A 25971-nucleotide genomic window follows, 5' to 3' on the forward strand; every position below is an offset into this window, starting at 1 on the left:
CAAAAGAGATGTTTGGTCTTAAATGTATATGCATTTAAGTGTAGAATGTCCAAATTAACAGGTCAAAGGGAAAGTATTAATATATGAGCACTTTCTAACAGCAAAAAATAGGCTGGTTTGTAAATACTGTATTCTTCAATGAAGAAAACAAAAATCGAGAATAAAATGTTGGATAGTCTTATCAACTAGGTCACCTTTTAAAGACAGCTTTTCAGGATAGCAAAAATGTGCAACAATTAAGCTTGACTCATGTAACTAAAACATTCGTTGTTATACTAGCAGCAGTACTTTTATTAATAGAGTTCACAATTCAAAACACAACCAGTAATTATATATTAGTATCAGTAGGAATACCAAATATTATCTCACAACTGCCACTCTGTATTTGTTCTTGTCTGACACAATCTGCACAGATCCAGGCTTGCTGTGTTTGATACAATTCAGTTCCTTTCGTCAATGAGCTTCTTTCATGATGTGCTGCTCCTGAATCTGGCTGGAGACAAATTTTGGTAGATATTGGTGATGAGAGATACGTTTTATGTGAGGATGATGTTGAAGTTTCTCCTTTAACTTCTGGTTATAATCTGTGGCTGCTTTCTCTCATGATGTAAGCACCTAACTTTTCAGAAGCATTAGCTTTCCACAGATGAATGTTAATTTCATCAGATCCACACATAATGTACTTGCTGTCAGAAGTCCATTTCACACAGATAATGTGTTGCATTCTCTTTGTGTGATAGACTTCCTTGCTTCTACTTTTGTCCACAGGAAAGATTCAAATAGATTTGTCAAACTAGCAGACACAAACTCTTTCCCAGTGGGTGAGTAACCCACATCAAGTACTGCAGACACATGATGCATATGTACGATTATAAGAATGTGCAGTGCATGCATATAAAAGTATATAAGTTGTAATCTTTGCTGCAGTAAAAACTAAAGCTTCCACAGGGTCCCAGCAAATTGTATTTGTTCTCATATCTAAGATGACCTTTTTCAGAGGAGTAGCTTGCCTCATATCATACAGTGCTATATTCCTGTCAGAAGAACAACTTCCCAAGAGAAATGTCTCAATTGGGTTAAATTTAACACTGCTTATACTGTCAAATCCTCAAGTCATTGAACATATAGGATTGGTTCTTTGTTCATCCCGAGTGTCTATTTGCTGTCCACATGTGGCAAAATAGCTTTTTTCCAGTGATGATCAATTCCTGTATATGCTATCTTTCCTAATATTTTAGGCAATGGTTCCTCCTCTTCTCCATAGCTTGGTCCATCCATTTTCCATTGCTTGGCAGTTTTGTCATCATCAACAGTATAAAAACAAAGTCCCACAAAAGTGAGTACATATTCCTCATACAAAAAGACCTTTATGTGCTTGTATTGTACGAATATATTTTCATTTAGTGAAGTTCCAAATTTTAACCTATCTCCATCACATGCCCCAGAAAGGACATTAGCCAGACTCTCTGGATGCTTTGCCCAGCAACTGACTCTATCTCAGTGACCATCCAGGGAAGCAAGGAATGGTTTTGCAAATACCTGTTCCAGTTTGGTAGCATTTAAAGCTCTTACATATTCCTGTGGGACCTCAAAATGATGTAAAGTAGGCTCATGGTTTCTTGGTACTCTCTATAAGTCCAACTTGGCTTCACAGATGTAGTTGTCTCGGTTCATGCTCAGAATCTTTACTTTTATCTTGCTTCTAATTCTCCCTGAATCTCATTAGCTTTTATCTCTAGGTCCCGTTGCCATGGCCTCATCCACCAACACATGACACTTCTCCCGAGTTCCTTCTTTTATTAATTTCTAATTTTATTATTTTGTGGTCAGAGAATATATTTTGTATGACTTCATTTCTTTCAAATTTATTTGTACTTATTTTGTGGTCTAACATACAGTTTATTCTGGAGAATATTCCATGTTCACATAAGAATACTGTGCATTTGGTGGAATGCCCTATAGCTAGATGTCTGTTAGATCTAGTTGACTTATGGTGCTGTTCAAGTCTTCTTTTTGCTTCTTGATCTTCTGCCTAATTGTTCTATTCATTATTAAAAGTGGAATATTCAACGCACTGATTGTTATTGTTGAATTGTGTATTTTCCCCTTCAATTCTGTCGATTTTTGTCTCATGTGTTTTAGGATTCTCTTAAGTGCGTGTGTGTTTTTTTTTTCCTTTTTTTTTTAAATTTTATTTTATTTTTAAACTTTACATAATTGTATTAGTTTTGCCAAATATCAAAATGAATCCGCCACAGGTATACATGTGTTCCCCATCCTGAACCCTCCTCCCTCCTCCCTCCCCATTCCATCCCTCTGGGTCGTCCCAGTGCACCAGCCCCAAGCATCCAGTATCGTGCATCGAACCTGGACTGGCAACTCATTTCATACATGATATTTTACATGTTTCAATGCCATTCTCCCAAATCTTCCCACCCTCTCCCTCTCTCACAGATTCCATAAGACTGTTCTATAATACAGTATACTAACGCATATATATGGAATTTAGAAAGATGGTAACAATAACCCTGTGTATGAGACAGCAAAAGAGACACTGATGTATAGAACAGTCTTATGGACTCTGCATGTGTGTTTATATGTTTTGTTCTCCTAATGGATTGGCCAGTTTAGCTTTATAAATATATAAAATGTTCTATTTTAAAACTCTAGTAACAATTTCTGTCTTAAAGCTTCTTTTGTTCAGTGTTAGCATAGTCCCTTTCTTTTTCTTTGGGTTATTGTTCTTATGGTATATCCTTTTCTATCTTTTTACATTAAATCTATTAGTGCCCTGGAAGATAAAGCATGCCTCTTGTAGATGCTATGTAACTGGATTATTAAAAAACAAACAAACAAAAAAACTATCCTTCCAATCATTGCCTTTGGTTTGGAGTGTTGTGTACACTTACAATTAATATAATTACCAATAAAGTAGGACTTAATCTCCTTAATAAAATGGAAGCATTTTATTATTTGTTTTCTGTGTATTATATACTTTCTCTTCTCTTTCTTTTTCTCATTTACACCTTTCCTTTGTGTTAAAGATATATTTTCTAGTTTACCATTTTAATTCCCTTGAAGCTTCTTGCATTATTTTTGTTATTGTTGCTATTTTCTTATTGGGTCATTATAATTAATCAGTTCAGTTCAGTTCAGTTCAGTCACTCAGTTCTGTCTGACTCTTTGTGACCCCATGAACTGCAGAGCACCAGGCCTGCCTGTCCATCACCAACTCCCGGAGCCTACCCAAACTCATGTCCATTGAGTCGATGATGCCATCCAACCATCTCATCCTCTGTCGTCCCCTTCTCCTCCTGCCCTCAATCTTTCCCAGCATCGTGGTCTTTTCAAATGAGTCAACTCTGCACATCAGGTGGCCAGAGTATTGGAGTTTCAGCTTCAACATCCATCAGTCCTTGCAGTGAACACCAAGGACTGATCTCCTTTAGAATGAACTGGTTGGATCTCCTTGCAGTCCAAGGGACTCTCAAGAGTCTTCTCCAACACCACAGTTCAAAAGCATCAATTCTTCTGAGCTCAGCTTTCTTTATACTCCTACTCTCACATCCATACATGACTACTGGAAAAACCATAGCCTTGACTAGATGGACCTTTGTTGACAAAGTAATGTCTCTGCTTTTCAATATGCTGTCTAGGTTGGTCATAACTTTCCTTCCAAGGAGTAAGTGTCTTTTAATTTCATGGCTGCAATCACCATCTGCAGTGATTTTGGAATCCCCAAAAATAAAGTCAGCCACTGTTTCCCTGTCTATTTACCATGATGATGGGACCGGATACCATGATCTTAGTTTTCTGAATGTTGAGTTTTAAGCCAACTTTTTCACTCTCCTCTTTCACTTTCATCAAGAGGCCTTTAGTTCTTCTTCACTTTCTGCCATAAGAGTGGTGTCATCTGCCTATCTGAGGTTATTGATATTTCTCCCAGCAATTTTGATTCTAGCTTGTGCTTCCTTCAGCCCAGTGTTTCTCATGATGTACTCTGCATATAAATTAAATAAGCAGGATGACAATATACAGCCTTGACATACTCCTTTTCCTATTTGGAACCAGTCTGTTGTTCCATGTCCAGTTCTAACTGTTGCTTCCTGACCTGCATACAGATTTCTCAAGAGGCAGGTCAGGTGGTCTGATATTCCCATCTCTTTCAGAATTTTCCACAGTTTATTGTGATCCACACAGTCAAAGGCTTTGGCATAGTCAATAAAGCCGAAATAGATGTTTTTCTGGAACTCTCTTGCTTTTTCAATGATCCAGCGGATGTTGGCAATTTGATCTCTGGTTCCTCCACCTTTTCTAAAACCAGCTTGAATATCTGGAATTTCATGATTCACGTATTGTTGAAGCCTGGCTTGGAGAATTTTGAACATTACTTTACTAGCATGTGAGAGGAATGCAATTGTGTGGTAGTTTGAGCATTCTTTGGCATTGCCTTTCTTTGGGATTGGAATGAAAACTGACCTTTTCCAGTCCTGTGGCCCCTGGTGAGTTTTCCAAGTTTGCTGACATATTGAGTGCAGCACTTTCACAGCATCCACTTTTAGGATTTGAAATAGTTCAACTGGAATTCCATCACCTCCACTAGCTTTGTTTGTAGTGATGCTTTGTAAGGCCCACTTGACTTCACATTCATGACTTAAAACAATCTGTTTTGAATGAATACCAACATAATCTCAATAGTTTTCGAAACTTTGCTCCAGTATCATTTCATTTCTTATCCCCTTTTGAGTTATTTTCATTCAACTCTACATTTCGTTACATATTTTTACATTATAAACAATCAACCCACATTTATAATTATTGTTTTATGCAGTTGTTTTTAAATCAAATATGAGGTGAAAAGAATTAAAAATAAAAATACATTCATATTTTGTTTCATATTTACCTATGTAGCTACTTTACCTATGCTCTTTATTTCTTCATGTGGACTTGAGTTACTCTGTAGTGTTCTTCTATTTTGGGTTGAAAGTCTTTTAGTATTATACCAATACAGGAGACCTAAGAGATGTAGGTTCAATTCCTGAGTTGGGGAGATCTCCTGGAGGAGAGCATGGCAACTCACTTCAGTATTCTTGACGGGAGAATCCCAGGGATAGAGGAGCCTGGTGTGCTATATGGTCCATGGGGTCACAAAGAGTTGGACATGACTGAAGCGACCTAGCACGTACATGGACACATTTCTTTCTTTCTTTCTTTTTTTTTTTTTTAACGACACAGTTACTAGCACTTCTCTAAATTTTTGTTTATCTGGAAATGTCTTAATTTATCTTGGTTTTCTGAAGTATAGTTTTGCTGAATATAGAATTCTTGGTTGACATTTATTTTCTTCCAGCATTTTGAATGTTTCAACTCATTGCCTCTGGACTCCATGATTTCTGAAAAGTTAGCTATTAATCTTACTGTGGATCCCTTCTACAAGATGAATTATTTTTCTCTAGTTGTTGTCTCATGAGTCTGTCTTTGTTATTCAACACTTTGACTATGTGTCTATGTGTAGATCTCTTTAAATTTATCTTTCATGAAGTTTGTTGAACGTTTTGGATATGTAGATTAATTTTTTCCTTCAAATGTGGGTTAAATTCTACACGAATTGCTGTACATTTTGGTTAATTTCCAGGTTTCTCTGAAAATTTATTTTTAACATTTTTTGTGAATATTCTTGTTGCTTTTATAGTGGAGTAGATTTTAAAAGACATTTATTTCTTCTAGAAGTGCTTCTTCCTGGCCTTTAGAAGAGCCAAAGATTGAGTCATGTTTAAATTTAATGTTAAGTTGAACCAATAAGCAGATAAACTCAGATAAAGCAGAGTACTGGCATGGAGTTTACTGATAGGTGAAATAAAGTAGATAAGATTGGTAGGCTAAAGGCTAAACTAAAAAGTTTTATTCTGAGTAAATCTATTTGGAAGGTACTTGAGTTCATTGACCATGAATAATGTGAGAATAATGATGTTTGAAGATTATTCTAATGGTTTTATGTAGAGTGAAAAGAAGTGAAGCTGTACAAGAAGGGAGATGAGTTTAGTGGCAGTGCCAATAATGTACATGTGTGATGCCAAGGCATGTCTTAACATGTCTTAACATGGCAGCTATTGACATAGAAACACAAGGGTAGATCAGTCATAGGATTTGGTGGTGGACTGAATCTGTGAAAGAAGGGAATAAATGAGTTTTAAAAGATATAAATATTGCTACTCTGCTTCATAAAGATGATGGTAAGTAATGTTAATGAGGATAATGAAAAAGCAGATGTGTGGCAAATTTTTATTTTGACATCTTATTTAACTAACAGTTTCTTCTTAAACTTCTTGTACTTCTTTATGTTATCATAAAAAGTAAATTAATAGTTGTGCTGTATTTTAAAAACAGGGTCTAATACCATCAAAAGCTAAATAGTATTATGAGGCTTCCTAAATCACATTAATTTAGAAAAAAAAGAAGAAAAGGAAAGTTTTTTTTTTTATTTTAAAGATATTCCAAGATGTTTATTGTGTTAACTTACTTTTCTAACATGTGATTCTCTGGCAAAGCAGATGTAAAAAATCTACTGTTTTGTTAGTACAAAAAAATTGAGATTTAATTACTGTGTGTAGAAATGATAGGTTCACAGCCTTAAATGTATATTAATAGAATGTTTTAATAATGTATCTTTTATAAGTGAAAGAGTCTTGGGTTCAAATTTCTCATTTCTTAGAACACAATGCTTTTTTTTTTTTTTGGTCAGTGTGTGGATTCATTATTGTTTTTTAAATGATTTTCCTCTTTTATTTTCCCATAGCCCTTGAGGAGGAAAAGGCAATAATAATGAAATGACTATCAGTGAGATGATTGCTTTAATCTCTGTAATTGAGAAATGTCAATTCCTGTGTGGGATCAAAGTCAGATTTCTGAACTCTTGCCTAACCTACAAACATTTTTCATTGAGTTGTTCACTTTTGTATGTACATCTAATAAGGGAGATAGTAGTACATATTCTCATGTTGCCCTTGTACCATAGTCTTCTTCAACAATATTTTAAATAATTATGTTATTCATCAGTGTTTATGTTCTTTCAGATTTTTAAAACATTAAAATACAGGGACTTCCCTGGTGATCCAGTGGTTAAGACTCCATGCTTCCAAAAAAAGGGTATCCTTGGGGAGACATTAGAATCCTTAGGAAGTAAAACAGCTATTATAAAATTCATATTTTTATTCAACAAATATTTACTGGATGATTACTGTTGTCCTCTAATAAGGCTACAGTCTGGAGCTATAACACCTAATTTTAGGGATGATATGAAGCTATAGGGGGTTTCCTTGGTGGCTTAGTGGTAAAGGATCTGCCTGCCAAAGCAGGAGATGTGGGTTTGATCTCTGGGTCAGGAAGATTCCCTGGAGAAGAAAATGGCAACTCACTTTAGTATTCTTGCCTGGAAAATCCCATGGACAGAGAAGCCTGGTGGGCTACAGTCCAAGGGGTCACAAAGAGTCAGACGTGACTTAGTGACTAAACAACAACAACATGAAGCTATAGATGGCAAACCTGACCACTCTGTGGAGGTACTATAAAGAGCCTGCAGTTTCATGCAGGCACAAAGCTTGTCTGTGACTGACAGGCTGGCTAAGTTGCTTCAGTCATGTCCAACTCTTTGCGACCCTCTGGACTGTAGCCCCCCAGAGTCCTCTGTCCATGGGGACTTTTCAGGCAAGAATACTGGAGTGGGTTGCCATGCCCTTCTCCAGGGGATCTTCCTGACCCAGGGATTGAACTCATATCTCTTAGTCTCCTGCATTGACAGGTGGATTCTTTACCACTAGCACCACCTGAGAAGCTTGTTTGTAGATTATATAAATCATGGGTCCTACATATCCATATCCATTTTTATCATTTTCAAATGTATATGTTTTGCTATGATTAATAAAGTAGAAATTTATTGTCACTTTTTGCTCATGTATTTGTTTCAGACAACAAATTCTAAAAGTATAACTTATCTACTGAAGTTGGGCAGAGAATGCAGGATTCTTTTTATGTGCTTCATTTTTTCATGTGGAGAGACACTGATTAGTTTAACTGGGTTTCTCTCTGCTCCTACTCATTCCTCAAGAGAGTTAATATGATATGTAAATTTGGGAACAGGAACTGAGCATGTATCACTAATTGTCTTTTTGATCTTCTCATCTGCAAAGAGTATGTGTAGTTGAGCTTAGTAGTAAGGATCCTATCTGTCCAGGCTTGGGAGACCTGAGGCTAAGTCTGTCTAATTCTGTGATGTACTAGTAAAAAGCCTATATTGCTTGGTACCTAAGCCATGTTCTCTAGTATCTGCTCTGTTACTCACCAGTGTTGACATTTTAATCCATTTGCCTGAGTTTTTAATCCATGGTTTGGCTAACTGCAGGCTCTGAGCCAAATCTGACCCACGCAGGCCAAATCTGGCGAGGCTCCTCTGTTTACATCTTTACATGTGTGTGTCTCTTTATTGCTACAACAGCAGCTTTGAGTGGTTGCAACAGAAATCATATGGCCTGAAAAGCTAAAATATTTATTCTCTGGCCCTTTGCAGAAAAGATGTGTCAACCCCTAGACTCCTATCTGTAATTTGGGCAGAGGATGAAAATGTTATTTATTACACTCCCTAAATTTCTAAATTAATTATAATATTACATACATTATAGGAATTTGTAAAAAAAAATTTACTTTGAAAAACATGCTTTATCATTCAGAATGGTAGAAACCCTTTGTGTAAAAATGGAATGGACTTAGAGATGGGAGACTGGTATTCAAGTAACAGAAGGATGAGTTGATGAAGTTTGAACTAGTTTGGTGATTATGAAAATAGAAAAGTAATACTGGGGTTAGGAGTTATTATGAAATGCAAATTTTATAAAAGTTGGTGACTGCTTCTTTATGGTAACAGTAAGCATGACAGAACAGGAGAAAGAATAATGTCTCCAAGAGTTTGAACCTAGGTGACTGGATGAATGTCCTAGGAGCAGTATGTAATATATTTTCTTATTTTGACTGCCTTGCCTTTGGCCCTTTAAGTCACACATTCACTAACATCAGGAATAAAGACCCCAAAACTAGTTATAGTAGTCACCCCAGACTCTTCACCATTACCGGACCTATCAAACTGAACATATGACTTTATAACTTTAACATCAGTCTAGCAGTTTGTTCTTATAAACTTGGTGATGCCCTTGGTCTTCTCATTAAGTCTCAGTTATTTTTCTAATAGGTTTATCTCCTTTCTCTCTGTACCTAGTTGTGAATACTTTTATGTATGTATTGGATTGGCCAAAAAGTTACTTTGGTTTTTAAGTAAACATAAAAGACATATTTTTCATTTTCATCACAAATTTCATTGAACAACATATTCATTGTTACCTTCTGCCATTTTCTGGGCAACTTCATAATTCCATCTTACACAGATTTTTTTTCTTTTGGGGCAAAGAACTGTTTCAGGTTCCTTTTTACAGTCTTCCAGGGAATTGAAATTTTTTCCGTTAAGACAGTTTTGCAAAGACTGAAATAAATGGAAATTTGAAGGTGTAATGTCTAGCCAACACAGCAGATGAATCAGAACTTCCCAGCTAAGCTGTAACATTTTTTTTGCTGGTTATCAGAGAAACATGCAGTCTTGCGTTATTCCTGATGGATGGTTGTTGTTGCTGCTCAGTCGTGTCCGATTCTTTGCAACCCCATGGACTACACCATGCCAGTCTTCCCTGTCCTTCATCATCTCCCAGAATTTGATCAAACTCATGTCCATTGAGTCAGTGATGCCATCCAACCATCTCATCCTCTGTTTACCCCTTCTCCTCCCACCTTCAATCTTTCCCAGCATCAGGATCTTTTCTAATGAGTCAGCTCTTCTCATCAAGTGACCAAAGTATTAGAGCTTCAGCTTCAGCCTCAGTCCTTCCAATGAATATTCAACTGATTTCCTTTAGGATTGAGTGGTTTGACTTCCTTGAAGTCCAAGGGACTCTCAAGTCTTTTCTAACACCGCAATTCAAAAGCATTAATTCTTCGGTGCTCAGCCTTCTTTATGGTCCAACTCTAACGTCCATACGTGACTACCGGAAAAAAATCATAGCTTTGACTTGTCTTCCTGGGGAGGCCTTACAAATATCTGAGAAAAGAAGTGAAGCTAAAGGCAAAGGAGGAAAGGAAAGATATACCCATCTGAATACAGAGTTCCAAAAAATAACAAGGAGCTATAAGAAGGCCCTCCTCAGTGATCAATGCAAAGAAATAGAGAAAAATAAGAAAATAGAAAGACTAGAGACCTCTTCAAGAAAATTAGAGATCCCAAGGGAACATTTCATGTGAAGATGGGAACAATAAAAGGCAGAAATGGCAAGGACCTAACAAAAACAGAAGGTGTTAAGAAGAGGTGGCAAGAATACACAGAAGAACTATACAAAAAAGATCTTCATGACCCAGATCATCACGATAGTGTGATCACTCACTTAGAGCCAGACATCCTGGAATGTGAAGTCAAGTGGGCCTTAGGAAGCATCACTTTGAACAAAGCTAGTGGAGGTGATGGAATTCCAGTTGTGCTATTTCAAATCCTAAAAGATGATGCTGTGAAAGTGCTGCACTATGAGATAGGAAATTTGGAAAACTCAGCAGTGACCACAGGACTGAAAGGGGTCAGTGTTCATTGCAATCCCAAAGAAAGACAATGTCAAAGGATGTTCAAACTGCCAAACAATTGCATTCATCTCACACGCTAGCAAAGTAATGCTCAAAATTCTCCAAGCCAGGCTTCAATAGTACATGAACTGTGAACTTCCAGATGTTCAAGCTGGTTTTAGAAAAGGCAAAGGAACCAGAGATCAAATTGCCAACATCTGCTAGATCATCGAAAAAGCAAGAGAGTTCCAGGAAAACATCTACTTCTGCTTTATTGACTATGTCAAACCCTTTGACTGGGTGGATCACAACAAACTGTGGAAAATTCTTAAAGAGATCGGAACACCAGACCACTTTACTTGCCTCCTGAGAAATCTGTATGCAGGTCAAGAAGCAACAGTTAGAACCAGACATGGAACAATAGACTGGTTCCAGATTGGGAAAGGAGTACATCAAGGCTATATATTGTCACCCTGCTTACTTAATTTATATGCAGAGTATATCATGTGAAATGCTGGACTAGATAGAGCACAAGCTGGAATCACGATTGCTGGGAGAAATATCAGTAACCTCAGATATGCAGATGACACCACCCTTATGGCAGAAAGCAAAGGAGAACTAAAGAGCCTCTTGATGAAAGTGAAAAAAAAGAGTGAAAAAGTTGACTTAAAACTCAACATTCAAAAACCTAAGATCATGGCATCTGGTCCCATCACTTCATGGTAAATATATGGGGAAACACTGGAAACAGTAAGAGATTTTATTTTCTTGAGCTCTAAAACAGTGAGAGATTTTATTTTCTTGGGCTGCAGATGGTGACTGCAGCCATGAAATTAAAAGACACTTACTCCTTGGAAGGAAAGCTATGACCAACCTAGACAGCATATTAAAAAGCAGAAGCATTACTTTAACAAAGGCTCATCTAGTCAAGGCTATTATTTTTCCAGTATTCATGTATGGATGTGAGAGTTGGACTATAAAGAAAGCTGAGTGTTGAAGAATTGATGCTTTTGAACTGTGGTGTTGGAGAAGACTCTTGAGAGTCCCTTGCACTGCAAGGAGATCCAACCAGTCCATCCTAAAGGAAATCAGTCCTGAATTTTCTCTGGAAGGACTGATGTTGAAGCTGAAACTCCAGTACTTTGACCACTTGATGTGAAGAACTGACTCATTTGAAAAGATCCTGATGTTGCAAAAGATTAAAGACTGGAGGAGAAGGGGATGATAGAGGATGAGATGGTTAGATGGCATCACTGACTCAATGGACACGAGTTTGAGTAAACTCTGGGAGTTGGTGATGGATAGGGGGCCTGGTATGCTGCAGTCTAACGGGTCGCAAAGAGTCAAGACATGACTGAGCAACTGAACTGAACTGAACAATTGATAAATTAGCCAGAAAGAGATTTATATCAATTCACACTTCAAAGAAGACTGTATAGCATACCCATTTTTCCAAACCCTCACTAACACTGTGTTATAGCTATAGCAATTTGATCAGGAAAGGTGGATCATGTGTTACTTTAACTAGCATATATTTAATTATAAATGAGATCAAACAGCTTTTTATAGAAGAAATTTCTAGCTATTTATCATGAATTGCACCTATCCTTTGCTGGCTTTTCTCCTTAGGTTGATGATCTCTTTAATCCCAATCTGTAATTCTCTTTATATAATAAAGACATTAGATCTTTGTCACACATATCAAAGAGTTTTCCCAATTCTGTTACATTTCTTAATTTTGATTTTGTATTTTAGTGGCTTTATGAAAGTTTCATGTTTGTAGGTACTCAAATTTATCAACCTTTTTCTCTACACCTCTGAATATGTGTCTGGTTATGGCTCTGATCAAAGAACATTCTTATTTTAAGATTATTTTGCAAGTATATTTACTTATTATTTAAATATTTAGCTGCAATTTATTTTATTTAAGGAATGGAGTATTAATACAGTTTTATTAATTCTTTCAAATGACTGGCCAGTTATCTTTTTGGCAATTATTATATAATCCATTGTTTTACTACTGATTTGAAATACCATAATACAATAAATTTTCACAAGCATTGAATCTTTGTTCTTTTAAGTTCTCTCTTCTGTTTTATTGCCTTTCAATTATTATACCAGAACCATTTATAATTTACTTAAATATCTGATAAATGTTGATCTCCACCCCCTCCATTATTTTTCTCTTTTCAAATTAATACCTAACTATTGTCAGAGATTTATTTTTCTAACGCACTTTAGGATCACTTGTCAAGATCCAAAAGGTGTGGGAAGGAAACCATTCCATACTACTGCATTAAATTTAAGACTTAAACTTACATTAAATTTAAATGAGAGTGAAAGGATCACTATCTTTAAGATATTGAGTCATAAAAAGATGTATTTTTTCCATTGGAGTCCAATTTTAATGTTCCTCTCTCAGTCCTTAATAATTTCTGTTGCTTCTCTATGTATGTTACTTTCTGCTAGTGTTACTGTATTAGTTTTTAGTTGTTGCAGTAACTAGTAATCACAAATTTAGCAGCTTAAAAAACCATAACTTTATTATTGTATGTGTCTTAAGTCACTTCAGTCATCTCTGATGCTATGGGACTCTATGGACTATAGCCAGCCAGAATCCACAGGATTCTCCAGGCAAGAATACTGGAGTGGATTGCTATGCCCTCCTCCAAGGGATCTTCTGGACCCAGAGATTGAACCCGCATCTCTTATGTCTCCTGCATTCGCAGGCATGTTCTTTACCACTGAAGTGAAGTGAAGTCACTCAGTCATGTCTGACTCTTTGTGACCCTATGGACTGTAGCCTAGCAGGCTCCTCCATCCATGGGAATTCCCAGGCAAGAATACTGGAGTGGGTTGCCATTTCCTTCTCCAGGAGCTCTTCCCAACCCAGGGAATGAACCCAGGTCTCATGCATTATAGGCAGACGCTTTACTGTCTGAGCCACCAGGGAAGTCCTAGAGCCTTATTATTAATATTTACATTTCTGGAAGTCTAAAGAATGTCCCCCTGGGCTAAATCCCAGGTTTTGATAGGGCTGCATTCCTTTCTGGAGACTCTAGAGGAGAATCTGTTTTCTTGCCAGTCTATCTTCTATGAGCTGTGTTCAGCTCATAACCCTAACCCTAACCCTAACCCTAACCCTTGGCTCATGACTGCCTTTATACCTTGAAAACCAGCAATGGCCAGTCAAGTCTTTTACATTGCATCAATCCAACACCAACTCTCCTTCCCTCTTTCACGTATAACGAGCGTTATGATACTGGGCCACTTGGATAATCCATGATGATCTCCCCATCTCAAGATTCTTAAGAAAGCTCCTTTTGCATGGGACATAATATATTCACAGGTTTTGGGAAAGTTAGGACATTATTGTCTTACAATGTCTTCATCCTCTTCTCCCACTCAAAGTTTTATTGTCTTATTGTTGCTCATCCTCTTCTCCCACTCAAAGTCTCTTATTTTCTTATTATTGTGTATTTATGTTGTTATCTTCCTCATTGTATAGTCACTGTAAGTCTGTAGGGGATACTTTTCTTGATACTGCAGGGCACATCAGAGCAGTAAAACTGTATCCAATAGCTTTCACCTACTTTGAGTCATTTAGAATTGTGAGTCATCTCTAACTTTGAAAGAGCTATAATACCACACTCCCTTGCATTAGTATTATTTTTCCCTTTATGAGAAAAATAATTCAGGAAGCAGTGAATACATGCAGGTATCTTGTATCATAGTACCAACATAGTACTTCTATTTCCATTATCTTATTTACTAAAGTCTTCAAGCTTGTCTAAGTCAAACCACCATCTTCTGTTCTCAAGAGATGCCTTGTATCAATCAGGCTAAATTTAAAGTCAGTGGTAGACAACCTGCTACTTGCCAAGCGAATGCTCACCTTGAGCTGAAACCTGTCTCCTTGTTACCATCTCTCTATCTGCACTCTTTCTGACAATTATAGTGATTCTTCTGTTTTTCAAGTACTTGTGAAATGTGTTTTACCTACCTTTTCTCCTTTAATCTTTCCCCATATTACATGAGTTTGATACTCAGCACTTTCCTTATCCATGTGCAGAGAAAATAGTGCCTGTGGTCTTTGTATCTCCTCAAACGTCAGCCCCGCACCAGGCTGAGTGTGCCAGGTGTGGTTTGCTGCAGTGCGGTTAAGCTGCTTCACTTTCCCATATGTGCTTAAGAAAGAGCTGTATTTAGGAGGTAAGTTCAAGAGGTATCTTGTCAAAATTGTCTAGAAAAGCCTCTAGATCACTTTATTTCTGATTAAAAAAAAAAACTACATCAATGATATTATTAAGAAATGACTATACCCATGCGTGGATCCCTGATCATTGCTAAGGTTTTTCATAAGTCAGAGGCCAAGTATCCTTCAGCCCTTTTGATGAGTAAAATCTTGTCCTCCTTTGCAAGAACTTCCCTCAGAGCTCAGTTGGTAAAGAATCGCCTGCAATGCAGGAGACCCTGGTTGGGTTCCTGGATTGGGAAGATACGCTGGAGAAGGGATAGGCTACCCACTCCAGTATTCTTGGGCTTCCCTTGTGGCTCAGCTGATAAAGAATCTGCCTGCAATGCAGAAGACCTGGGTTTGATCCCTGGGTTGGGAAGATTGCCTGGAGAAGGGAAAGGCTACCCACTTCTGTATTCAGGCCTGGAGAATTCCCTCAACTCTGTAATCCATGGTGGGGGCAAAGAGTCAGACACAACTGAGTGACTTTCACTTTCATCTTCACTCCTTTACAAAGGATGGTTAATATCATACAGTTAGCCTGTCTTTTACAAAATTCCTAAACCAGATTATTCCCAATTCTAATTAGCGCAGAGAAAGGAGGACTGTCATAGTCTCTAGTTTAAATATCATTCTTGTATTAAATCAGCCAGTGTCACATTATGTCTTTAGCTGATACATTACACTCTGACTCACACTTTCAGCTGCAACTCCTGTTTCTTTTTTCATGGTATTGCTAATCTATATACCCACATCCTGAATTTTTAAAACTCATTTCTTTACTAAACTATAGCACTTCATATTTAATCACTAGTAAACTTTGACTTGTTAGACTGAGCCCACCCCTCATGATCTTCAACTTTTATAGGAACACAGTGCAAACAGCAAGTGAAAGTATATTACTATTGTTTATTTTTCTTGGGGAGGCGTAATATTAACTTATTCGGTGCTCTCAGTATACATGTTTTAAAAGAAGCACTATTTGGTCCACGCATTGCACAACTAACTATAACAGGTACAATAAAACTGACTAAGTCTAACCATTAATGCTGGTCATTCAGGAACTGTGAAGTTAGGCAGTATAGAGCCTTAGCGACATGTTTAGAATTTTGGGACAAACCAGTAGTCCCTCAGACCTCAGAAAAGGGCTAGCGAAGACCAAGGCAGAGAACACAGTCTTAGGCATGCTACCATTATCAAAATTCAAGCTCAGAAATAAGTCTGGGATTCAGGAACCAGGCATTTGAATAAAGATAGAGGCAAAATATCAAGAAAAAAGCAAAAGCTGCTAACTAAATTGGAGCCAAATTCTGCTAGGCTGGGAACAATGGAACCTTGAAAAGTGAGTCACCAACTGTTGGACTTCAATTCTTTAAATCTCTATGGTCCATTTCCAGGATTTACCATAAAGAGTGCTTTGGCAATAAACCTGTATAGCAAAATCCAAACTTCCCACAGTAAGGAAATAGCTTGCAAAGGCTAAGAGGTGGCAGGGTTAGGTATAACCTAACAATGAGCAGTTTCCTCTTTCCTTTAGTTCTGGCAACAAAGATCTTGTCATAGTCCTTTTTTCTGTGATGCAATAGTACGAACACTATAGTTACTGATATAAGACCTAGGTTGTAGCCCTAAAACTTCCATTAACCAGATGTTAGTTAATATTGGACAGCTAATAATTCCAAGCCTTAGTTTCTGAATGGGGATCATAGTAACACTGGGAGGGCTGTTCAGTTCAGTTCAGTTGCTCAGTCGTGTCCAGCTCTTTGTGACCCCACGGACTGCAGCACGCCAGGCCTCCCTGTCCATCACCAACTCCCAGAGTTTACTCAAACACATGTCCATTGAGTCAGTGATGCCATCCAACAATCTCATCCTCTGTCATCCCCTTTTCCTCCCACCTTCAGTCTTTCCCAGCATCAGGGTCTTTTCAAATGAGTCAGTTCTTCACATCAGGTGGCCAAAGTATTGGAGTTTCAGCTTCAGCATCAGTCCTTCCAATGAATATTCAGGACTGATTTCCTTTAGGATGAACTAGTTGGATCTCCTTGCAGTCCAAGGGACTCTCAAGAGTCTTCTCCAACACCACAGTTCAAAAGCACCAATTCTTCACCCCATCAAATCAATCCAATCCCAAAGAAAGGCAATCCAAAAGAATGCTCAAACTACTGCACAATTGCACTCATCTCACATGCTAGTAAAGTAATGCTCAAAATTCTCCAAGCCAGGTTTCAACAATATGTGAACCGTGAACTTCCAGATGTTCAAGTTGGTTTTAGAAAAGGCAGAGGAACCAGAAATCAAATTGCCAACATCCGCTGGATCATGGAAAAAGGAATAGAGTTCCAGAAAAACATCTATTTCTGCTTTATTGACTATGCCAAAGCCTTTGACCGTGTGGATCACAACAAACTGTGGAAAATTCTGAAAGAGATGGGAATACCAGACCACCTGATCTGCTTCTTGAGAAATCTTTATGCAGGTCAGGAAGTAACAGTTAGAACTGGACATGGAACAACAGACTGGTTCCAACTAGGAAAAGGAGTATATCAAGGCTGTATATTGTACCCTGCTTATTTGACTTATATGCAGAGTACATCATGAAAAATGCTGGGCTGGAAGAAGCACAAGCTGGAATAAAGATTGCCAGGAGAAATATCAATAACCTCAGATTTGCAGATAACACCAACCTTATGGCAGAAAGCGAAGAAGCGCTAAAGAGCCTCTTGATGAAAGTGAAAGAGGAGAGTGAAAAAGTTGGCTTTAAACTCAACATTCAGAAAACTAAGATCATGGTATCTGATCCCATCACTTCATGGCAAATAGATGGGGAAACAGTGGCTGACTTTATTTTTTAGGGCTCCAAAATCACTGCAGATGGTGACTGCAGCCATGAAATTAAAAGACGTTTACTCCTTGGAAGAAAAGCTATGACCAAACTAGATAGCATATTAAAAAGCAGAGACATTACTTTGCCGACAAAGGTCCATCTAGTCAAGGCTATGGTTTTTCCAGTAGTCATGCATGGATGTGAGAGTTGGACTATAAAGAAAGCTGAGCACCAAAAAATCGATGGTTTTGAACTGTGGTGTTGGAGAAGACTCTTGAGGGGGGCTGCTATGAGAGCTAAATGATAATCATCTGACTAATGAAACGTTATTTACTTTTCAGGCTGTAAAAACTTCATAAAGAGTAATTTGCTATTCTTCTTACAGTGGTTTGAATCTGTGATAGTTTTTGAATGATATTATTTCAGATTTCATTAATTCAACAAATGTTTAATAAATGAAGAGAGCTCCCTTGCAGCAAGTTGGAAACGCACATTCTTGCATCCCGCCCTTGACTACTGAATCTGAAGTTCTTTAAGAGTAGGGCCTGGCCATGTCTGCTTTGACAACTCTCCAAATGACCCTGCCACCTGTGAGAGGGCTAGGCTGCATCCCCAGAGGTTGTGATGAAATGGCTGAGGGTGCAGCCTGGGCACTGGGATTTGGAAAGCTCCCTGTGACTCTCCTGTTGTCAAGGTCAGCAGACACCCTTCTGGGGGCAGACACCTCTCTGGAGCCAGACACGTGCAGTCCAATAGATGCTTCTGCAGCCGTAAAAGTGCCAAGTCTGCATAGTCGAACGTGGGAGCCACCATGCAGCCACTGAGCCCCTGAAATGAAAGCAAGGAGCTAAATTCAAATTGTATTTAATTAATTTAAATCTAAACAGTTGTAGGTGGCTGCCATCTAGGACAGTACAGTCCTAAAGCCACAGAAGGTTTCCCTGGTGGCTCAGTGGTAAAGAATCCACCTGCCAATGCAAGAGATGTTGGTTTTTTCCCTGGGCTGGAAAGATTCTCCTGGAGGATATGGCAACTCACTCCAGTATTCTTGCCTGGGAAATCCCATGGACAGAGGAGCCTGGTGGGCTACAGTCCATAGGTCACAAAAGAGTCGACAGGACTTGGTGACTAAACAACAACAGTTTCAGGTTTCATTAATTCAACAAATGTTTAGTAAGTGCATACTACATGAAAAAAAATGTTTTGCTGTGGTCTTTACTGGCTTCCCTGGTGGCTCAGAAGGTAAAGAATCCTCCTGCAATGTGGGAGACCTGGATCTGATATCTGGGTTGGGAAGATCCCCTGGAGAACGGAAAGGCTATCCACTCCAGATTTTTGCCTGGAGAATTCCATAGACAGAGGAGCCTGTCAGGCTACACTTTCATTTTTGAGCTTCCCAGGTGGCGCTCGGAGAAGGCAATGGCACCCCACTCCAGTACTCTTGCCTGGAAAATCCCATGGACGGAGGAGCCTGGTAGGCTGCAGTCCATGGGGTCGCTAGGAGTCAGACACGACTGAGCGACTTCACTTTCACTTTTCACTTTCATGCACTGGAGAAGGAAATGGCAACCCACTCCAGTGTTCTTGCCTGGAGAATCCCAGGGACGGGGGAGCTGCCGTCTATGGGGTCGCACAGAGTCGGACACGACTGAAGCGACTTAGCAGCAGCAGCAGATGGCGCTAGTGGTAAAGAACCTGCCTGCCAATGCAAAAGATGTAAGAGACACAGGTTTGATCCCTGGGTCGGGAAGATCCCCTGGAGAAGGGCATGGCAACCCACTTCAGTATTCTTGCCTGGAGATTCCTGTGGACAGAGGAATCTGGCAGGCTACAGTCCATGGGATTGCAAAGAGTTGGACACAACTGAAGCGACCTGGAACTCAGCACTTGCCTCTATAGTTCTTTAATCTAGTCAAGGAATCAGGCCTTGAAATACTAACTGAAATGATAGCTATTTTATGTATTTCTTTTTTAGCATGCATTCGTAGAGTCCTACTATGCAGGTGGCACATTTTTAGGTGCTAGACAAGGTCTTCAGTTATTAGCACCATCATCTTACATTAATGGGATTATATTTCCCCTTTAGTTCATTCTTCCAGATCTTGTTATTTTAATGAGTTTACTCTCTGGATAATTAATGCATTGAATGTAATCATTCAGCATAGAAATTCTAAGATATTATGAAAGACCATATTAAATACTTAAAAAGAATCAATATGTACTATGACTAGAACATTTTATGTTTCTTTCATCAGATAAAGTTATGATGAAATGAAATGAATTTATTTTGACCTGACTTTCTATTAGTAACATGGTAATGTTTGAAAGTGAATTAATTATGAGAGGAGCAGGGCTAGAGGCAATGAGACCAGTTTGGAAGTGTTCTAGCAGTTCAAGTAACAAATAATGGTGACCCAGACCAAGGTGTTAGCAGGGGTAGAGAGAAATGAATGTGTTTGAGGTACAGAATTCAATATTGAATATGGGACTTAGGGAATGACTGGGCATGATGCTGAAAAAGAGTGAGAATGAAGAATTGTCCCCAAGTTGTTTAAGTGACTGGTGTATGGAAGTACTGTTTACTGATAGGAAGCAAAGGAGAGGCAATGATTTGAGAAATTGACAAAAATGTTTAAAGAACTTTTTTGAAAAATAGACATGAGGATAATCATGAATGCTTTGATAAGGATGAATATGCAGAGAGACATATCCTTCCAGATAGTTTAATCAAAGGCTTCCTTGGTGTCTCAGATGGTAAAGAATCTGCCCACAATGCAGGAGAACTGGGTTCGATCCCTGGGTCAGGAAGATCCCCTGGGGAAGAGAATGGCTACGCACTCCAGTATTCTTGCCAGGAGAATTCCATGGACAGAGGAGCATGCTGGGCTATAGTCCACGGGGTTGCAAAGACACAGACAGTAGGATTGTGGTGCTAGAATAGACTGATATATAGAATAATTAGAAAATCCAGAAACAGATTCAATTATATAAGCATATGGTATATACCTATTGTCACAGGAATTCTACTTCAAAAGATGTGGTTGAGCATGTAAACAGGGATACACGCACAATAATGCTCCCTTAAAAGAAAAACATTAAAATTTCAGTATGGTAAGATTGACTGAGTTATGATCATGTGTATACCGGGACTTAAATTCATTGTGTAGTCATGTACTTGTCCTTGAAACTTGTTCAGAATACATTATTAAAGGAAAATATCAAATCAGAAAACATTACATACCTTTGTGTATATATATATATATATAATATCTTTATATAAATTTTACAGAAAATCTCTTGGACCTTTATCCTACTTGGGGTGGGAAAACACAATGCCCTCCTTTCTTTTCTTAATAACAAAACATCTGAGAAATGTTTAAAAGTCTGTTGTCAGGAGAATGTGTAAATGAATGTGTGGTTATACCTATATGGTGGGTTCTTGCATCACATTGAATATAAATGAAATTCAGAAACAGAGTATTGATTGAAAAAAGTCACAGAAGAGCAAGAGCACTTTATATGGTGTGTATGAAGTTCAAACGCATACAGTACAAACCATTTATTCTTTATTGATACTCACTTATATAGATACATTTTCACAACAATGCAGGGAATTATAAACACAAAGTTCAGAACAAGATTTAACCCCAGTTGCCGAGGGAAGGGGTGGGAACAGAAAGGGGAACATAGGATGGGAGAGGCGGGTCTCAGTGGTCATGTTCTGTCTCTTAAACATGGACACGTGAATTTATTCTATCATTTTATAATATCATATATCGTCTTTCAAGAGATACTTGTCAGGTATTCTGTTGAATACCCTGCTTCTTTTTGGCAATATGAAATATTTGGTTACAAAAGTGCAGCTTTGCTAAAACTATCTCCTTCCCTTGGGGCTCTCACTCTCCATAAGGAGGCCATGTGTGTACTACAGACTTCTATGCCAATGAGAAATAATGGCACTCCCTTAGGAAGATGAAGAGGGTATACTTCATTATTGTTTAAAATAGTTTGTCTTTTCTTTACACACACCCACATGTCCACACACGGAAGCCATCTGGGAGAATATACACCAAAATGTAGTACTATTAGTTATTTGCGCATGCTGGTTTTCATGTGATATTTTTTCAATTTCTTTATATTTTTTAATATTTCTTTAATAAATGTACATTTAATTTACTAACTCATCCTGTGTGGTTAAATTTCAAAGTTGTTTTCAATACTTTTAAAATCCTCATAAGCCTTTATAAATATGGTAAAAGTCCAGCCTAACCAAATCCATGAAAAATAGATTGTTTGGATTAATTTAATTCTAAGATGAGCTAGGGTTTAAGCTGGGGCTTTCCTGGTGGTTCAATGGTAAAAATCCACCTGTCAATGCAGGAGATGTGGGTTCAATCCCTGGTCAGGAAGATCCCTTGGAGAAGGAAATGGCAACCCATTCCAGTATTCTTGCCTGGAAAATCCCATGGACAGAGAAGCCTGGTGGGCTACAGTCCAAGGGGTCGCAAAAGAGCTGAATATAATTTGGTGACTAAACAACAAGGTTTAAGCTAGAGACTTTCTTCATAGACTCATTACAATCTCATTGAATCTCACTTTTTTCACTTTTGATATTCAAAGCAGTAAACAATAATAAGGAAGACAGAGAAGTAAAGTAATTTACATCTTTAAAAAGCATTATCCTTTTCCTTTTCCTAACTGGTACCTGGACTTGTTTAAAATGATGTTCGAGACTGTTCAGCTGATCAATAAGTATTTATTGAAGACCCATTATGTGGCAGGAGTTATATTAGATTCTGGGGATAGAATGTGAATGAGAAAAATTCTAGCTCTCATAGAGCTTACAGTCACCTGGTATAGTCATTGTACAGTATCTTTTATACATAATTTTATCAGTAACTAAGCATTTCCACTTATGAGGAGTTCATTGTGTTGCTTTCTAGTGCTATCTTTTAGCTAATTATTTTATCAGTGCACATCCATTTTAGAAGATAAGCAATATTATTAATTCACAGAAAATTGTTTTTTGTGTTGATCCAAATTTGCCCTCCTTGACTAATCAACATTTTTCTTTATTCTGCCTCAAAGAACTTTAGAATAAATCTACCACAGCCTCTTATACCCTTTCCCACTCTGTGGGAAGCTCGTGAGGGATAGCCTTTCAAATATATTGAGATAACTATTACGCGGCTGTACGACTTCTCTGGGATAGAACACTGCAGTTCCTTTCATCATTTCTTCTGTGACATGGTTTTTAAATCATATACCATCCTGATTGCTTTCCTCTGGATGCTTTCAACTTTGTCACCCTTTGTTGTTAGAAATAAATTACTCCCAATTTCCTGCTTTCAATAGAGTAGAGTGAGCATAATTGACTCTTTGATGTGTGAGGGTCTGGTACGGTCTGAAAGCAATTACTCTGACCTTGAATACTTACTCTACATACTGTAAGTGTCATTAAAGAAAAAAATAGGAGCTTGTACTAAACCTTTACCAATCCTTGGATATATATTGGAAGCTTTTTTGAAAATGAGTTTATTTTTTCATTTGTTTCTTTCTTTTGATAATGAAGTATGGTTTATAAAGGTAATATATATCAAAAGTAAATCTAATTAATTGTCAAATTTATCATGCAGATAATCTGTTTTCCTTTTCTGGTAAACTACAAACTTTCTGAGCGCAAGGATTACGTCTTACTCATTTTTTAAACATTTCCAGAGATTAGCATAATTCTAAATGTATATGATAGATGCTCAATAAATATTTGCTGACCATTAATGCCTTGTATCGGAGAAGGCAATGGCACCCCACTCCAGTACTTTTGCCTGGAAAATCCCATGGACAGAGGAGCCTGGTGGGCTGCAGTCCATGGGGTCGCTAGAGTTGGACACGACTGAGTGACTTCACTTTTACTTTTCACTTTCATGCATTGGAGAAGGAAATGGCAACCCACTGCAGTGTTCTTGCCTGGAGAATCCCAGGGATGGGGGAGCCTGGTGGGCTGCCGTCCATGGGGTTGCACAGAGTTGGAGACGACTGAAGCGACTTAGCAGCAGCAATGCCTTGTATGGGTTTCCCTGGTGGGTCAAATAGTGAAAAATCTGCTGGCAATGCAGTAGACCCAGGTTTGATCCCGAGTCAGGAAGATCCCTTGGAGAAGGGAATAGCTACCCACTCCTGTATTCTTGACTGGAGAATTCCATGGACAGAGGAGCCTGGTGGGCTACAGTCCATAGGATCTCAAAGGTGGAGAACGACTGAGTGACAAACACACACATACACACTCTCTCTCACACACACAAATATACAATGCCTTGTACAATATTTAAAGATATTATAAGATGAAATGAATTCCAATTTTTAGAATATATTGAAGAATCAGCAATATAGAATAAGACCTTCAGTCAGTTTAGTTCAGTTGCTTAGTCGTGTCCAACTCTTTGTGACCCCATGAATCGCAGCACGCCAGGCCTCCCTGTCCATCACCAACTCCCGGAGTTCACTCAGACTCACATCCATCGAGTCAGTGATGCCATCCAGCCATCTCATCCTCTGTCGTCTCCTTCTCCTCCTGCCCCCAATCCCTCGCAGCATCAGAGTCTTTTCCAATGAGTCAACTCTTCGCATGAGGTGGCCAAAGTACTAGAGTTTCAGCGTTAGCATCAGTCCTTCCAAAGAACACCCAGGGCTGATCTGCTTTAGGATGGACTGGTTGGATCTCCTTGCAGTCCAAGGGACTCTCAAGAGTCTTCTCCAACACCACAGTTCAAAAGCATCAATTCTTCGGCGCTCAGCTTTCTTCACAGTCCAACTCTCACATCCTAACCTGAAAAGAGTAACCTTGGTATATTAACAGTATTCACAAAGGAAGTGTGTTGGGTGGGAACACATTCACTTCTAAATGACTGAAAACCAGTTAGCAATGACTCGAACAAGAAGAAACTTTAATAATTGCTTAAGAAGCCTGAAGAAACTGGTCCTGAAACTATCTGAGCAACTCAATGATATTATCAAGGTCCCAGGCTTTTAAAAAATCCTGCTGTTGTCATTCTTGACCAGTTGTCTTTTTGAGGTAAGAGGCTTACTGCCTTATGGTTACAACTTGCCTATCCTTGCCCCAAACATCAAACCTGCACCCAGAGAGAGGAAACTGAGGATGGCCAAAACTCTGCAAAAGCCTCTTTGCATATCTTTTTTCTCTGGGGAAAGAATATTTTTAAAGAAGCCTCCCAGCAAATTTCCCTTTGTATCTAATGGGTCAAAAACTGAGACATATGGCTATCTCTAGGAAGCAGGCAAAGGAGAAGAGTCTTGGAAATGACTGCTGATTAAACAACTGTTTATACCACAAGTAGAAAATACACGTATTTTATAAAAAAAGAGATCATGACTTGAAATCAAGAACTTTAGTGATAACTTCAGGGGAACCAAATTACAAGGACCTTTCTAAAAAGATCACTGGTATTATTGGGGTTACACAATTGCATAACTTATTCAAACAGATGAATCATCACCTCTCAATCACTTTTAGAAGAACTGACGAACCTTATTATCTTTTCTAGTTTTTATAAATTAAACAGGCTGTGTCTTTATCACAAAGCTATTTTTATTTTTTCTCCTTCCTTTCAGGAGTCCTATCCAAAGAAGAGGAATTACACTATGGAAATTGTACCATCTGCCTCTCTGGATACATTTCCTTCAGAAAATGAGAATTTTCTATGTGATCTCATGGACACAGCAGTTACAAAGAAGCCTTGCTCCTTAGAAATTGCAAGGGCCCCTTCTCCAAGAACTGGTAATGTTTCTTACTAACATGGACCAATTCAGTTTACGTGCTTGTATATTTGAAGATGTATCATTAGTATTTTGATGTCCCACAATATTTTTAAAAATGAAAGGGCCCCGATATAGTGATAAGGATTTTTTTTTTCATCTTGAAGTGAGTCCAGGTAAGTTGGAGCATTTTTTATGTGAATGCTCTTAATTTCTTGGCAAGAGCTCTCATGGAGGTGGTACTGCCATGGTGAAGACACTCTGAAACCTTTTAATAGTGAAAAACATTCTAGGTCAGATACAAAGCTTTGGGTCCTTCAGAGTCTCATAGCAAATTTGGTAGCAAGAATCTTTAAGTATAGTTTCTTGCATCCTGTCTGCTTCCAGGTTATCAAAGTATACTCAGCTGCTTTGTGTATTTTATTTCTTTTATGGTATTTTCAGATCCATTACTTTATTTATTAGCATTATAAACTGGTGAACAAGATGA

At 38.2% G+C, this 25971-nt stretch overlaps 1 protein-coding gene and 1 pseudogene across 4 annotated transcripts in view; one reads left to right on the top strand and one right to left on the bottom strand.

The window, feature by feature from the left end:
* ANKS1B (ankyrin repeat and sterile alpha motif domain containing 1B) overlaps window positions 1-25971 on the top strand; it is a 1160059-nt gene that overhangs the window by 375059 nt on the left and 759029 nt on the right. For all 4 annotated transcript variants that reach the window (XM_025285022.3, XM_025285025.3, XM_025285027.3 and 1 more), the window contains exon 10: window positions 25338-25503. In XM_025285022.3, the coding sequence (XP_025140807.3) occupies window positions 25338-25503 (166 nt within the window). The remainder of the gene's footprint in view (window positions 1-25337; window positions 25504-25971) is intronic.
* On the bottom strand, window positions 361-14570 carry LOC102389853 (annotated as a pseudogene).

This window comes from Bubalus bubalis, chromosome 4 (assembly GCF_019923935.1).
Source record: "Bubalus bubalis isolate 160015118507 breed Murrah chromosome 4, NDDB_SH_1, whole genome shotgun sequence".
Taxonomy (NCBI): Eukaryota; Metazoa; Chordata; class Mammalia; order Artiodactyla; family Bovidae; genus Bubalus; species Bubalus bubalis.